The sequence below is a fragment of the Sus scrofa genome, chromosome 1, assembly GCF_000003025.6.
Source record: "Sus scrofa isolate TJ Tabasco breed Duroc chromosome 1, Sscrofa11.1, whole genome shotgun sequence".
Classification (NCBI taxonomy): domain Eukaryota; kingdom Metazoa; phylum Chordata; class Mammalia; order Artiodactyla; family Suidae; genus Sus; species Sus scrofa.
In genome coordinates, this window is record NC_010443.5 from 111588169 (window position 1) to 111601482 (window position 13314).

Sequence of the window (13314 nt, forward strand, 5' to 3'; positions counted from 1 at the left end):
TCATACACAAAACCATGTTTGTCTGCATGTTGCCGCTGCAGTTCGTGGAAAGAGCATGGAAGAAAATGAGAAACTGAACAAAACCAGGGAGCTTACTGAGAGGCTGAGAGGGAAACAAAATCAAACCAAACAAAAAAATGGCAGTTCGGAAAGAAGGAAGGGAGGAAACTTCTTTGTTGGAACTCGAGGTTCTAAACCATCGGCCCCACCCAGTCCAAGGCTGCCTGCCACGAGGACTCGCAGAGCAGAGCTGCTCCACACGGGAGGCTGAACGGTCCCGGGAAGCGTGGAGGGAAACGAAGGGCGCGCTCAGGCAAAGGGCGCCTCCCCGGCGGGGCGGGGGGGTGGTGGGTAAGAACTTGGCTCCGGGTCTGGGCCCCCTAACGCGCCACCCAGCTCCCACCGTAGTTCCACGCCTCGCAGCGCGCTCGGAGGCGGGGGCGGACCAATCGTTTGCCCGCCGGGACCGTGTGGACCGTCCCCCCCCACCCCCACCCGCCGCGCCTCCGCGCGCTCCTCCCAGGAACTGTCGGTCAGAGGTTAAGCTAATATGTGTGCTGTCGGTAACCGGGAGCTGAATGCCAACGGCTCAGCTCGGGGGAATCACGATTTATGTTTCTTGGCACAATTCTTCCTTCCATTGCATTGACGCCTTAAAAAAAAGTGACATAGCCAAGCTCAGAGTCGGCTCAAGTCTTGCCAATTTATAAATTGAGCCGGGGCTGAGAACTCGACGTGGCGCTCCAGAAGTAAAAGAGGAAGGGAGGAAGAAACGAAGCCGGTACTGGGCCTCAAGGAAGCCTCGGCGGCGCTTTACCGGAGGGCAGCGCCGTGGGCGCGGGGCCGCTCCCACTGGCGCGGCCCGGGGAACGTTACAGGGCGAGGCGGACCCTGCGGGCGGCGGCGGGCGGGCTGGGTAGGGTGAGTCACCCCGACTCCCGACTCCGGGTGCGAATGGGCCAGGGCAGGGGAAGGCGGGGCGGGGCGGGGCGAGGCGGGCCTCGGCGGGGAGGATGTGGTGGCTATAAAAGCCCCACCCAGGTCAGGCAGCTCCGCTCTGCATCTGGGGACGCTCGCAGCGCTCGGCGCCTGGCCCAGGTAAGCGGGGCGCCTCGTCCGCCCGCTATGGCCCTGGGGCCACCGCGCTAGCGGGGCGCAGAGAGGCGGGGAAGGAGACGGCCTTGCAAAGAGAAGCTCCAGTGGTGGGGACCCCGAGGCTGTCTGGGGAGAGGGCTGGAGAGTCCGTCCGCACCAGGGGCTCTCTGGGGAGGGGGCATAGTGGGGATCTGGACTGGAGTGAGGGGGGGCCAGGTGCGCCCCAGCCTGGGGAGTGCAGGGCAGAAGAAGGGGGTTGGGCATCCCATCCCCGAAGTGCTCGCAGGAAGCCCGGAGAAGTGGCGCCGAGAGAGGAGCGGGGGGCGGGGGGCGGGGGGAGGCCCCGCATTCCAGACGGGCCAGACGCGGCGGGGGGCAGGGTGTGGCCGCCCTGGAGCCCCGGGTCTGGTGGAGAGCAGACTTACGGCACCCTCCACGCGTTACACGACCCTCTAGAAAGAAATCCCCACCTGTTCCAAGTTACTTTACTTGAAACAGAGGCGCATTTATGGAACTTGTGCCGACTAGTAGAAGGGAAGCAGTGAGGGGAGGATAAGGGGTGGGAGCTGTTAGCAGCGGCCCCCTGCTCCAGTCAAACAAAACAGAATGAAGAAACCTCATTCTCCTTTGTCTAGATTATCTTGTAAGAGCAACTTCTGATTTCCGTGTATCCTTCCCTACTTGGTTGACCACTTTTGCATCGGGAAGGAAGTGTCCCCCAACCCCGGGGTTCTGTGGGGAGGGTTGTCACTGACTGACTTGCACTGATGCAGCAGTGAGTCAGGGACGGAAGGTACAGAAAAGGGCGTGGCCCCTCAGGCCGCTGCTTGGGAGTTCTGTGAGGACGCCAATTCCTACCTTCCTCATAGGGTTGTCATGAAGATTTCAAAAAACACGTTCATTCAAAAATAAATATGTAAAGCACACTGAAAACATTAGGTGCCATACAACACAAAGTGTCCTTATTTTTGTGTTAAGATTTGCCATTTTAAAGTTATTTAAAGGTATTCTCCATCTGTGTACAGAAGAGCAGTAACCTCATGGGTACGTATTGGGTCTTTACCAAGAACCATAGTGTTCTGGAGTCCAGGATTCTGTTCCCCGACACTCAGAGAACTCTACTAGTGGGTTCTATCCAAAAGTGTGCCTAACTGTGCTTGTCTGGAACTTGGTTATTTGGGATGCCGATTTCACTTTCCCACTGAAGCAATGTTATGGAAGGCGCTTAATTTGTCAGACTAGCCCAGAGACCCTGTGTGCACTGAATCAAAAATACTGATAATATATGTGGAATTTGGGAGGTGGGCTGTTGGGGAGCGAAGGGAAAGTGAAAGGGTAGGTTAGGGAGGATATGGAGATAAAAAGAATAAATCACTGAAACATTTCACTGGAACTTTTTCTTCATTTTAAGCTTGACCCTTATTAAATTATTTTAATTGTAAAATTATATCTTTGTCACCCTCCCCACTTTTGTCTCTCTTCCTCCTGATTCTTTGAAGACCCACGCCCCTGCCAAATGGCAAAAGCCCATCCCTGCTTATCCAGTTCTGCATTCCCCTCCTTGTATATCTAGCTAGAGACTAGCAGATTGAATCCATATTCATTAATATTCAATACTAGGAATGGCTGGTGGTCCTAAAATGCCCAGCATCCTAGGGGAGTTGTATTATTTAAAAAAAAACAAAACTTTTTAAACATAAACATCTGTAATTTATAGGATTTGAGGCTATGGAATTAAGGAGCCACATAATAGACAATGTGAAGGGAGATTTTAGATGAGGTCCATTTGAGGGTCCTTTGTGGTCAGTGGTGTTAAGACCATCTCGCAAAGCACTCTCTTCTCTTCTAGCTCCATCTTTTACCTCAAAGCTTCATCAAGGCTTTCTCCAGAAGTTTACAGTGCATCTACAGTGGAAGGGTGTGACCATCAGTGTAAATTTTTTTAGTTGAAGGTTTATGATTTGGGGACCACCTGGATTTTGTGATTTCCTTCAGTGCCAAATGGCTTGCCTGCTGTAAATGCACAGGAAATACTGCTGCCTTACTGGTTTTGATCAGGAGCTTGGTTTTGGACTAGAGTCTCAATATTTAACATCCGTGTCTTTGAGCTATTAAAGTACTGTATCGATTAACGTCCTGGGCGGTCGTGGCCATTAGTTTCCTGACTAATTTCTAATTTAAGTAGTTTTCCTGGCAAGGTAGGTATCTGTCTGTAATTGCTATTGATTTTGAGGGCTGTAGGCTCTTCCTGCACTGTTGGGCCTGGAATCTGGTCTTGATCTTTGCTTGTGTGGGCCTGCTGAAGTGTTTCTCACTAACTGAAGGTGGGTGTGTCACAGAAAAGTCTCAGGCTCTCCTGAGCTGCTTCAAACATCTGTTCATTCAATAATGTTTATTATACCATGTTGTATTCACAGGTAGAAGCACTGGGGATACACCAGTGACCAAAATAGAACAAAAACAAAGAAAATCTCTGCTCTTTAGACTTTAAATCTAGTGGGGAGAAAAATATTAGAGACAAAAATGAGTGAGATGCATAGACAGTCAGTGAATTGTGAACTTGGCCCTTTCCCCACTTAATATTGGTTTCCAGATTTGGTTGGGACTCATTTTCCCTTTAATCCAGCTGTCCCACAGACCTGAGCATCATATTTAACCTGCTTTAGGGAAGGTGTGGTTTAAAGTTATCATGACTTAGCCTGCCTTCCAGATTTGTGAGACTAGAAATGAAATGCTCTTTTTTTTCTCTTGCATGTGGGAATCCACCTCCCTCATAGTCCCTGGTGCCACACCCTGTTCTGGCTGTAGGCTCCATCAGAGGAAATTCCTGTCCTTTAAAAATTTTTTTTTCCGCTCATTCACTGTCGGCTGTATTTTTCCTCCTCCAGTTGCCAGAGGCGGTCCCCAGCTACTTGGTTGGGGCACAGTCGGGGTCAGAAGATGACCAGGCCTGTTCTTCTGTGCGGTTCCACTGAGATTACCTCCAAATCTCTCTCCCAGGGAGCACTCTGAAGCTTTTAACCCCCCTGAGCTCTGTCCTATCAGAAGACGGTGTAGCATTCAAGTGGTCTGAGTTAATACTCCCCAGGCTTGGTGTGGAAAGTTCTGACTCCAGGGAGCAGCTGTCCCATGGAATCCTTGCCCTTTGTCTCTCTGCCACACCCAGTCTCCACACTCCCAGTTCAGAGGAAATCAGAGTCCCAAGGCCACTTGCAAACCCTTCCTCCTTGCCCCTCCTTCTCTGCCTTCCTTACTGAAGATGTGGGTAACATTTCCACATTGTCTTGTGGACAGAGCTGGACCTAGGGGACCCCGGTGGTAAAGAGGGGGGTGTTGGGCAGGGTGTGTGAGGGGAGGTGAGCCACATGTGATGAGATGGAGGCGGTACCCGGAATTGATCTACCAGGCTTTACAGAGATTGGAACCTCCGAGCCTGGGAACTTAAGCCTCAGCTCTGAACATATGGAACCAGACCTGCACTTGAGATATTCTGAGGAAAAGAAAGAATTGAGGAGGAGTGTATTAGAAAAGGGGGGGGAGAGACAATTCAGAAAGATCCAGTGTGTGTAAACCATCCAGAAATGTGAGTACAAAACGCTTACACTGCAAGGCATGGCTCAGACCTATGAGGAAACGGGAATGAGTAAGACAGAAACCCCGTGGGAGGATAGAGTGGAAGAATGCCTTTGTACACTGAGCTCTGATATTTCACAGACACAGCAAGGGAGACAGGAGTGCAGGGCAGGGAGAGGGGCAGGAGAAAGGTAACAGTGTGTTTTGTATCCTGAAGTCTCATGAGAATGTCAGCTGATCCAGATTGAGTGCTCCCAGTGGAGGGAACTTGGAGAGCCTGGGCCTGAGGTTGTAAGACAGCACTGAGTGTGTTGGAGAATTACCAGGCAAGAGTCTGACTTTGGTTCGTGCACGTGTGTGCGTGTGTGTTTGCACACGCTTTATTTATGAAAGAATAAGTAGCGTCCAGCATGTGGAAGATCCTGAATGCTCTTTTGACCCTTTTCTATAAGCAGCAGGGCCCGGTTGGAAATACGTGGGCCATAAAACACTGAAATTGAATTGTACATGTGAAGACCTTGATTTCCCAACCCCGAAAAGTGCCTCAGGCCAAGTGACATCATTCTTCTGCCTGGCTCTTTCCACTCGAGCCCCATATCAGGAGATTGGTGAGAGGCTCTGAGAGTAAGAGGCTGTGGTGTCTGGAGGTAGCAAACAAATATTGATTCAGGTCGGGCAGCAAAAGGGACAGGCCAGAGCAAGTGCCACTGTGTCCCTCCAGCTCAATTTGATCATGGCCACTGGGCAGAATTCCAGGATTTCTGGGGAATGACTTGCTCCTGTGACTCAGGCATTAATCAAGACCATAAAACCAAGGAGAAAAGTCTGTGCTTTCAGGAAGGTTCTGTTCACTAAAAATGCTTTTGAGGGGAGGGGTAGTGAGTGGTGTACACTGGGCACCCCACCCCTACTGCCCACTCATGCATTTTTTGGGTTTAAAATTCTAATCTGGTCCTGTAGACCCAGGATTGCACAGTAAGGACTTGGCAGGGAACTCCAGTACTCCACCCCCATGTCCCCACCCTTTTTTTTTTTTTTTTCTTTGAAAATCCTCATTTGTGTCATCCTGTCCCTGATTGATTCATCATGGTTGCTAGGGCTGTGTTTTTGCGGTAACACATCAACACTCCACATTTAAAAAGTGGGAGTGTTCACAAAACTGCTGGGTTAGTTTCAGGTTGTGCTGGGCACATGTGCCTGGTTGCAGTGTCTTTTTATTTGTGCTAGTTAAGATTTGGGCTTTCTGGAGCTGGTTCTTAATTCATGTCTGTAGAACTTATTTTTATTATTTGAAGTGTTGACTTCTAGGTTTACTTTTTTTTGTTTGTTTCAACCTTGTTGCTAACTTTGCTTTACTTTTCTTAGGGGAAGAAGTTAAAGCCCTTTACCTTGTACTGTTTTTGTTGTGCTGGAAGTGAAACGATGAAATACAATAAAATCTTTTGGGTTTAAGAACCAGACCAACAGGGAGTTCCCATCGTGGCTCACTGGTTAACGAATCTGACTAGAAACCATGAGGTTGTGGGTTCCATCCCTGGCCTCATGCAGTGGCTTAAGGATTGGGCTATGTTGTGAGCTGTGGTGTAGGCAGCAGACGTGGCTTGGATCTGGCGTTGCTGTGGCTCTGGCGTAGGCTGCCGGCTACAGCTTTGATTCGACCCCTAGCTTGGGAACCTCCATCTGCCACGGGTGCGGCCCTAGAAAAGACAAAAAATGAAAAAACAAAAACAGAAAAACAAAAAACAGACCCACAAGCATAGAACCGACAATATAGCACAGAGAACTATACCCAGTATTTTATAATAACCTATAAGGGAAAAGAACCTGAAAAAGAACGTATGTAAAAAACAGTATTGGAGTTCCTGTTGTAGCCCAGAGGATTAAGAACCAAACATAATTAATATCCATATGTATGTGGGTTTGATCCCTGGCCTTGCTGAATGGGTTAAGGATCTGGCCTTGCTGCAAGCTGAGATATAGGTCAAAGAAGCAGCTCAGATCCAGCATTGCTGTGGTTATGGCTGAAGGCCAGCAGTTGCATCTCCACTTCAAGCCCTAGGAATTTCCATATGCCTAGGGTTGCAACCCTTAAAACAAACAAACAGAAAAAAAAAAAAAAAAAACCCTCAAAACAATCACTTTGTTGTATACCTGAAACTAACACAATGTGTAAATCAACTGTACATCAATTAAATAAAAATCTATTGGGTTAAAAAAAGGATAAACCCTTTAAGTTATCTTTTAAGATAGTCCTTATGTAGGATGTATGTTTCTTCTTTTCCAGCAGCTGCATGGATTTCTTTAATGTCTAGCTTTGCACAGTAAGAGCTTTTCCAGTCAGGCAGTTAACAACTCATTTATTAATATTTTCATGGCCAGAGGAAGCTGTTCTGTTCCCTTGGTTAGGGTGGGCCCTAGAGCATCTGTGTTCCCTCCCCCCAAAGGAATTTTTTCAGGCCAGTTGCAAGTGGGTGTGGCTCTTTCAGTCCTTCTCCCTGTACCTCTCTTACTTTCTTAAAAAAGCAAAAACAAAAACAAAACCGTTTCCCTAATCAGTCTGGTTTTAACGATCCTCTTATAGTAGCCCAGCCCTTCCCTGGGAATCTGGGTGCTGGTGTGTGAAGGTACTCATCAACAGATGGAATTTGCTGATTTTTTTTTTTTTTTTTTTTTTGGCAAGTTGAAACCAGTTGGAGGTCTGGGTGAGGCTGCCGTGTTGGAGAGAGTGATGCCCTTTTTATAGTCTGTGGTGGAGTCTGCCAGAAGAGGAGTGGTTATTCGGCTTTTAATGCACTTGAGCATTGTACCCTGCACCATGCTGAGTGGTCAGCGGGCGTGGCGTTGTCTCATAGCGTGGAGACTTCATTTCATTCTCACACTAAACTCTAGGTATGCTAAGGCAGAGCTATTGTTTGTGGTAAGAAAAGTCAGCCTCCTGAGCAAATCCGGTGAATGGGTACTCTGAGCATCAGGCTCAAAGGCCTCTCCATGGCCAAGCTTAAATCTGAACCATTCAGAAACTCACACCTCAGGCTCCCCACATGGCACCACTTAGACAGGGCTGGTTTTAAACCTGGTCTTTTGCCCTCCACCACCCTCCAGACATACTCTCCCCCATCATCTTCTCAGGCTGTCCCTGTTTCTCTGGCTGGAACCTTCCATGGTGAGTGATTGCCCTTCTCAAACTAGTCCGTACCAACCCTTATCAGATCCTTAGCTGACCCTTCCTTCTGTTGGTTTTTCTTTTTCTCTGTGTCTTAATCTCTTGGAGTGAAGAGCCACCGTGGTGAAATTGAAAGGGCGGGGGCCCAAGAGTCAGAGGACCCAGATCCTGGCCCTTCCCCCTCTTCCTTATTAGCTGAATGACCTGGGCTGGTGTTCCTGGGGTGAGAAGGGAAGAGAGCTGGAAGGTCCTGCCCGGATGGGCAAAGCCTGCAATTCATAGTGTGTCTGCCCCAGCCCTTAATGCAGGGCAGGCTGAGTGTGTGTGTGTGTGTGTGTGTGTGTGTGTGTGTGTGTGTGTCTTGTTGATGGATTACCTGAGTGTCACCAGTGTTTGTAACCTGCAGTAGCCCTGCCAGGACTTTATTTTTCTGCTTTCAAAAGTAGCAACACACTGACATCTTCTCATGAATCAAATGGACTATATTAAGCTAATGTTTGAGCAAACATGAGTGGCAAAGCCGACTGTTTCTTCTCAAGCTTAATCTAGCATCTGCAAAATGACTTTGTATTGCCAGGGGATTAGATATAGTGAAGTAACCAGGATGGAGTGAAGAAACCAGAAGATTGGATGGAGTGAAGAGGATGAGGGCCGTATTTTCTTTCTTTCTTTCTTTTTTTTTTTTTTTTTGTCTTTTTGCCATTTCTTGGGCCGCTCCTGCGGCATATGGAGGTTCCCAGGCTAGGGGTCGAATCGGAGCTGTAGCCACCAGCCTATGCCAGAGCCACAGCAACAGGGGATCCGAGCCGCGTCTGTAACCTACACCACAGCTCACGGCAACACTGGATCCTTTAACCCACTGAGCAAGGCCAGGGACCGAACCCGCAACCTCATGGTTCTTAGTTGGATTTGTTAACCACTGCACCACGACGGGAACGCCCGTATTTTATTTCTAAGGTGAAAAAAAATGCTTACCAGTAAGCTTGCATGAAGTAGGAAATATGTATATGGATAAAGAAGACACTTGCATGCAGTAGTAGCAGGCTACACAGATACAGCTTTTTGGTTCTTGTGATGTTGTTGCTTTTTCTACAGAATGACTATAAATAATATAAGTGATAATTATACAAAATAGCAACTCATTATTTCTGAAGATTTGTTTAGCACCTAGAATGTGCAGAGGCCCTCTTCAGTCTGTGGGGAAACTGAGTCTCTTTGGGGCAGACGAGGTAAAACTTGCTCCCCGTTTCGTTGAATCATACTGTGTACTTGCCATTTGAATACATGGTGCATGGCGGAGACTCCAGACACTTTTGCTCAATGAGTAAATCTCATGGCATCTGAAAGTGTTTCTGACCTTGAAAGGGGGGAGATAGTGCTGTGGAATGGGGGTTGCAGCCACCCTTGAGAGCAGATGCCCAAGTAGTGGTGGCTTGAGGAGTGGGCGGGGTTTGTCACTAGGGGAAGAAGTGAGGGTAAGGAGATGGGGTAGAAGACAGGAGTCAGAGGGCTGTGGGTTAAAGATGTTGGAGAGATGCTGGGAACAATTTGGCTCCAGTCCACTTTTGCTGGGGAATAGATAGAGGGGCTGGGTGGAGCTGGAGTAAGAGAACAACGCCTAAGGATGGATTTTGAACTATCATGACAAGATAAAATAGGAATTTAGTTGAGAGTGTCATGCAGGATTGATTTGATGAAAGAGCGGTACAACTGTGGATGGTTAAACAGAAAGGAAGATTTGTAGGGCTTTTTAAAATCCTGATTTTTCTGTCTCAGTGTGTTATGGGAGAAGGATTAACATGAATCAGATGGCCTTTGGTTTGTATGGTACTGAGGCTCCATGGGGGACTTGGGTGGGGATTCGTCTCCAAGCCAGTGCTCAGAGCTGGAAAGGCAGCTGGAAAGAACCACACGGCAGAAGCTTCCCTAAACATCAGAACCCATGGGAAGTACCTGATCTCACATATACATGGAATTTAGTTCACCTAGAAACATCTCCGTTTGTAACTCAGACTTACTGGTCTTCTGGATTTTGTTTTGCTTTGGCTGTTTACAGTGGGGACCAGCATTCTTTAAGGCAGGTGACAACAGCTTACCCCTCACAGCAGACCTCATCCAGTTCTGACTGAGCCCCAGGGGCAAGAGTCAAGGCCAAGGCTTAGGTGGTCCCTTTCCTTGGGAATTCATCTCCACTTTGGTGATTCTCAGCAGAAAGATACTGATGAGACCTTCTGGGATGTTTCTTGGCTCAAGGTGAAGTTGGAGATTTCTTGTTCTATCAAGCCCCAGATTCAAACTGTCTTGACAAGAAATCTCAAACTTAGTCATCCCATCCAGCTATTGTGAAGGTTTCTGGGCTAGGATTGAACTGTGCCATTGTCTGATGCTCTAGTCCAGCACTGCCCAATGAAATAGGATGTGAACTGCATATGCGGTTGTAAATTTTCTAGTATCCACATTTTAAAAATCGTAAAAGAGAACAGATGAAATTAATTTTTTGTTTTTGTCTTTTTAGGGCTGTACCCTTGGCATATGGACGTTCCCAGGCTAGGGGCTGAATCAGAGCTGTAGCCACTGGCCTACATCACAGCCACAGCAGCACAGGATCTGTATCGTGACTGCAACGTGCACCACAGCTCACAGCAATGCTGGATCCTTAACCCACTGAGCAAGGCCAGGGATTGAACCTGCGTCCTCATCGATGCTAGTCAGATTTGTTTCTGCTGAGCCACAACAGGAACTCTGAGATTAAATTTAAATCATGTACTTTATTTCCTCTGATATACCTAACACATTATAAATCTAATATATAATCAATATAAAATTATTCACAGATTTTTACCTCCTCTTCTCACACGAAGTCTTCAAAATGTGGTGTGTGCTTTGCACCTACAGCACATCTCAGGTTGGAGTGGACACTTCTCAGTTGGGCTTGATAGCCCCAGGTGACTGCTGGCTAGTGTATTGGGTAGTCTAGCTTCAGAGCAAGACCCTTAAATAAAATAGACTTTATTTGGGGGGAAAGTTTGAGGCTACAGAAAAAGAGAAAATCACAGTCCCATATATCTCCAGCACCCCGCTACACGCACACAACCTCCCCAGCTGTCAAAATCCCCCACCAGAGAAGTGTGATTCTTAAAGCTGCTAGACCTACACTGACACATTGTGATCACTCAAAGCCCACAGCTCACATTAGGATTTGCTCTTGGTGTCACACATTCTATGGATTTGGACAGATATATAATAACATGTCTCCTCTATTATGGTTTCATGGCCCTTAAAATCCTCTGTGCTCCATCCCCTCATCCCTCCTTTCTCCCTCTCTAATCCCTGGCAACCACGGATCCTTGTACTGCCTGAAGTTTCCCCCATGTCTGTTCGTGGCTTGAGAGCTTATTTCTTTTCAGTGCTGAGTACTATCACATTGTCTGGATGTACCACAATTTATTTATAGAAGGTGATACTACAAATCAGGATTATATCCCAGCAGTGGGACATACAGGGGGTAGGGAGGGTGTGTGATGGAGTCTGAGTGGTGTGGGAGTGGAGGAATTGGAATGGTTGTGCTTTTTCAGTTTTGCCATGCCTAAAGAGCCTTGGTGAGCATCAAGAAGAGCAAAGAGTAGTGTAGGAGAGAGCTCAGGGTGAATGTCTTGCAGAAATATATGCATAACCACAAATAAAGGTGAATCCTCTTCTCTTTCATTCGTCTAAATCACCCCACACAGAGCCTGGAATCTGCCTAGTCAAAGCCTTCCGATAAATTAGCAAATGTCTCTGTCAAAATACTCCCTCCAAGCCAATTGTAGGAAAACATGTAGACTAAGCACACTGCTGGAAGAGAACAGAAAGCAGCTTTGCATGGGCAGGAGTTCCTCCATCAAAGAATATGAAGCAAAAGGAGACCAAAGTAGGAGTTGCTGCAATTCAGACGTCATTACCACTGCTGGAGGATGCAGCTCTCCTCTATTTTCCTTATTTTGGGGATACTGCTGCTGAATGACCTGTCTTGTCTCTGTTGAAGTATTTCCTGCCAATGGAGCACTTTATATTGGCAAGGGTTGGTGTATCAATTCCGAGAACTGTGCAATTGCAAAGCTGAAAAGCCAGTTCATCAGGCTATGGTGTCACTGGCTGATTAAGTGTATTAATTGGAAGATGACTTCATTTCATCCGTTTTGAATCTTAAATACAAGGGTCCATCTTTTACGGAGGGAGTGAATGTCAGAAAATCAGCCCATTGTCTTTCTCATAAACAGTTTAATATCTTCTAAGCGTCAGTGAGCTAAGAAAATCATTATGGATAGTAATAAAGTTTCCATTTAGGAATGAGCCAGCGTGAAAATGCTGTTGACTTCACTTCACACCCATAGTTTTTAGACCTTTTTGAATATATTAAATCACTGGTGGAAAGTATGGAAGAAATGGCAGGTTTGACAAGATTATCACTTTCTACAAGAGCTGGAAGATGCGTCTTAGCCTATTTGAACCAGTGGCACTGGTCTTGGGGAGCATTTTGTTTTTGGTCTTTGCAAGTCAGACTCTCCATGTTCTTTTTAGACAGAGCAAGAGCAAGTCCGACTTGTTCTGTGGTCTATCCCAAACCTAAGGCAGACCGTCACCCAACTTTAGTTTTCCCAATCATCAGCTGGGAATTGCATCTATTTGCAAAAACTACTCTAATATCCTCAGATGAAATGGCCCAAGAAGTAGCGATTAGTGTCGTGAATCACTGTGCTTTGGGGGAAAGGAAAACCTTTTCATACTAAAGACTTTGTTGTTTTCTTTTTTTTCTAGTTTCTTTGACAATGTCTACCGTTCATGAAATTCTGTGCAAGCTCAGCTTGGAGGGGGATGTAAGTATATCATTTCCATTTTGTGTAAGTTCCATAAATGGGGCGTGTCTCTGGGTAACTGTACTCCCTCCTTTCCTTGTACATCTAAGGAAAAGCAGGACAATATTCAGACAATCATTTGCCTTCTTGCTTCCCTGGCTTCCGCATTACTTCAGCGGTTCCTAGTAGTTCCATTTGACGTGATGGCCCTAGAAACCATCCTGACCTCACGTTAAAATGGGACAGATCCTAGTGACCCTGAGGTGGCTGGAATTTTATCCTGCTATGTATGTAACATGTCAGTGGTAGTAATTGTTAGGATGATACATGACTTTTAATGTCAAGCTCTGGGATTTTATTAAAAATGGGCATAAGTTACAGTCATAATGAAAATGATCCTGCATGTTTTGAACTTCTTATGGTGTCCAGGGAGTTATTCCAGACAAGGACGCTTTAAAATTTAGCACCTTGGAAAGCTTTTCTCCCAAAGAAGTAGATTTTTAAAAATTTTTTAAGTGTTATTTATTTTTTAGGCCATGCTTGTGGCATGTGGAAGTTCCCAAGGCAGGGATCAAACCACACCATAGCACTGACAACACCAGATCCTTAGGCACTAGGCCCCTAGGGAACTAAATAATAAATGTATTA

The 13314-nt window shown here is 46.8% G+C and overlaps 1 protein-coding gene across 3 annotated transcripts in view; it reads left to right on the plus strand.

Annotated features, from left to right (window-relative positions):
* Window positions 553–13314, plus strand: part of ANXA2 (annexin A2) — a 46344-nt gene continuing 33582 nt past the window's right edge. Inside the window, exons 1-3 of one of the 3 annotated variants that reach the window (XM_013992912.2) lie at window positions 1060–1098; window positions 7349–7557; window positions 12629–12687. In XM_013992912.2, the coding sequence (XP_013848366.1) occupies window positions 12640–12687 (48 nt within the window). In that variant the 5' untranslated portion in view covers window positions 1060–1098; window positions 7349–7557; window positions 12629–12639. 3 annotated transcript variants of the gene reach the window in all.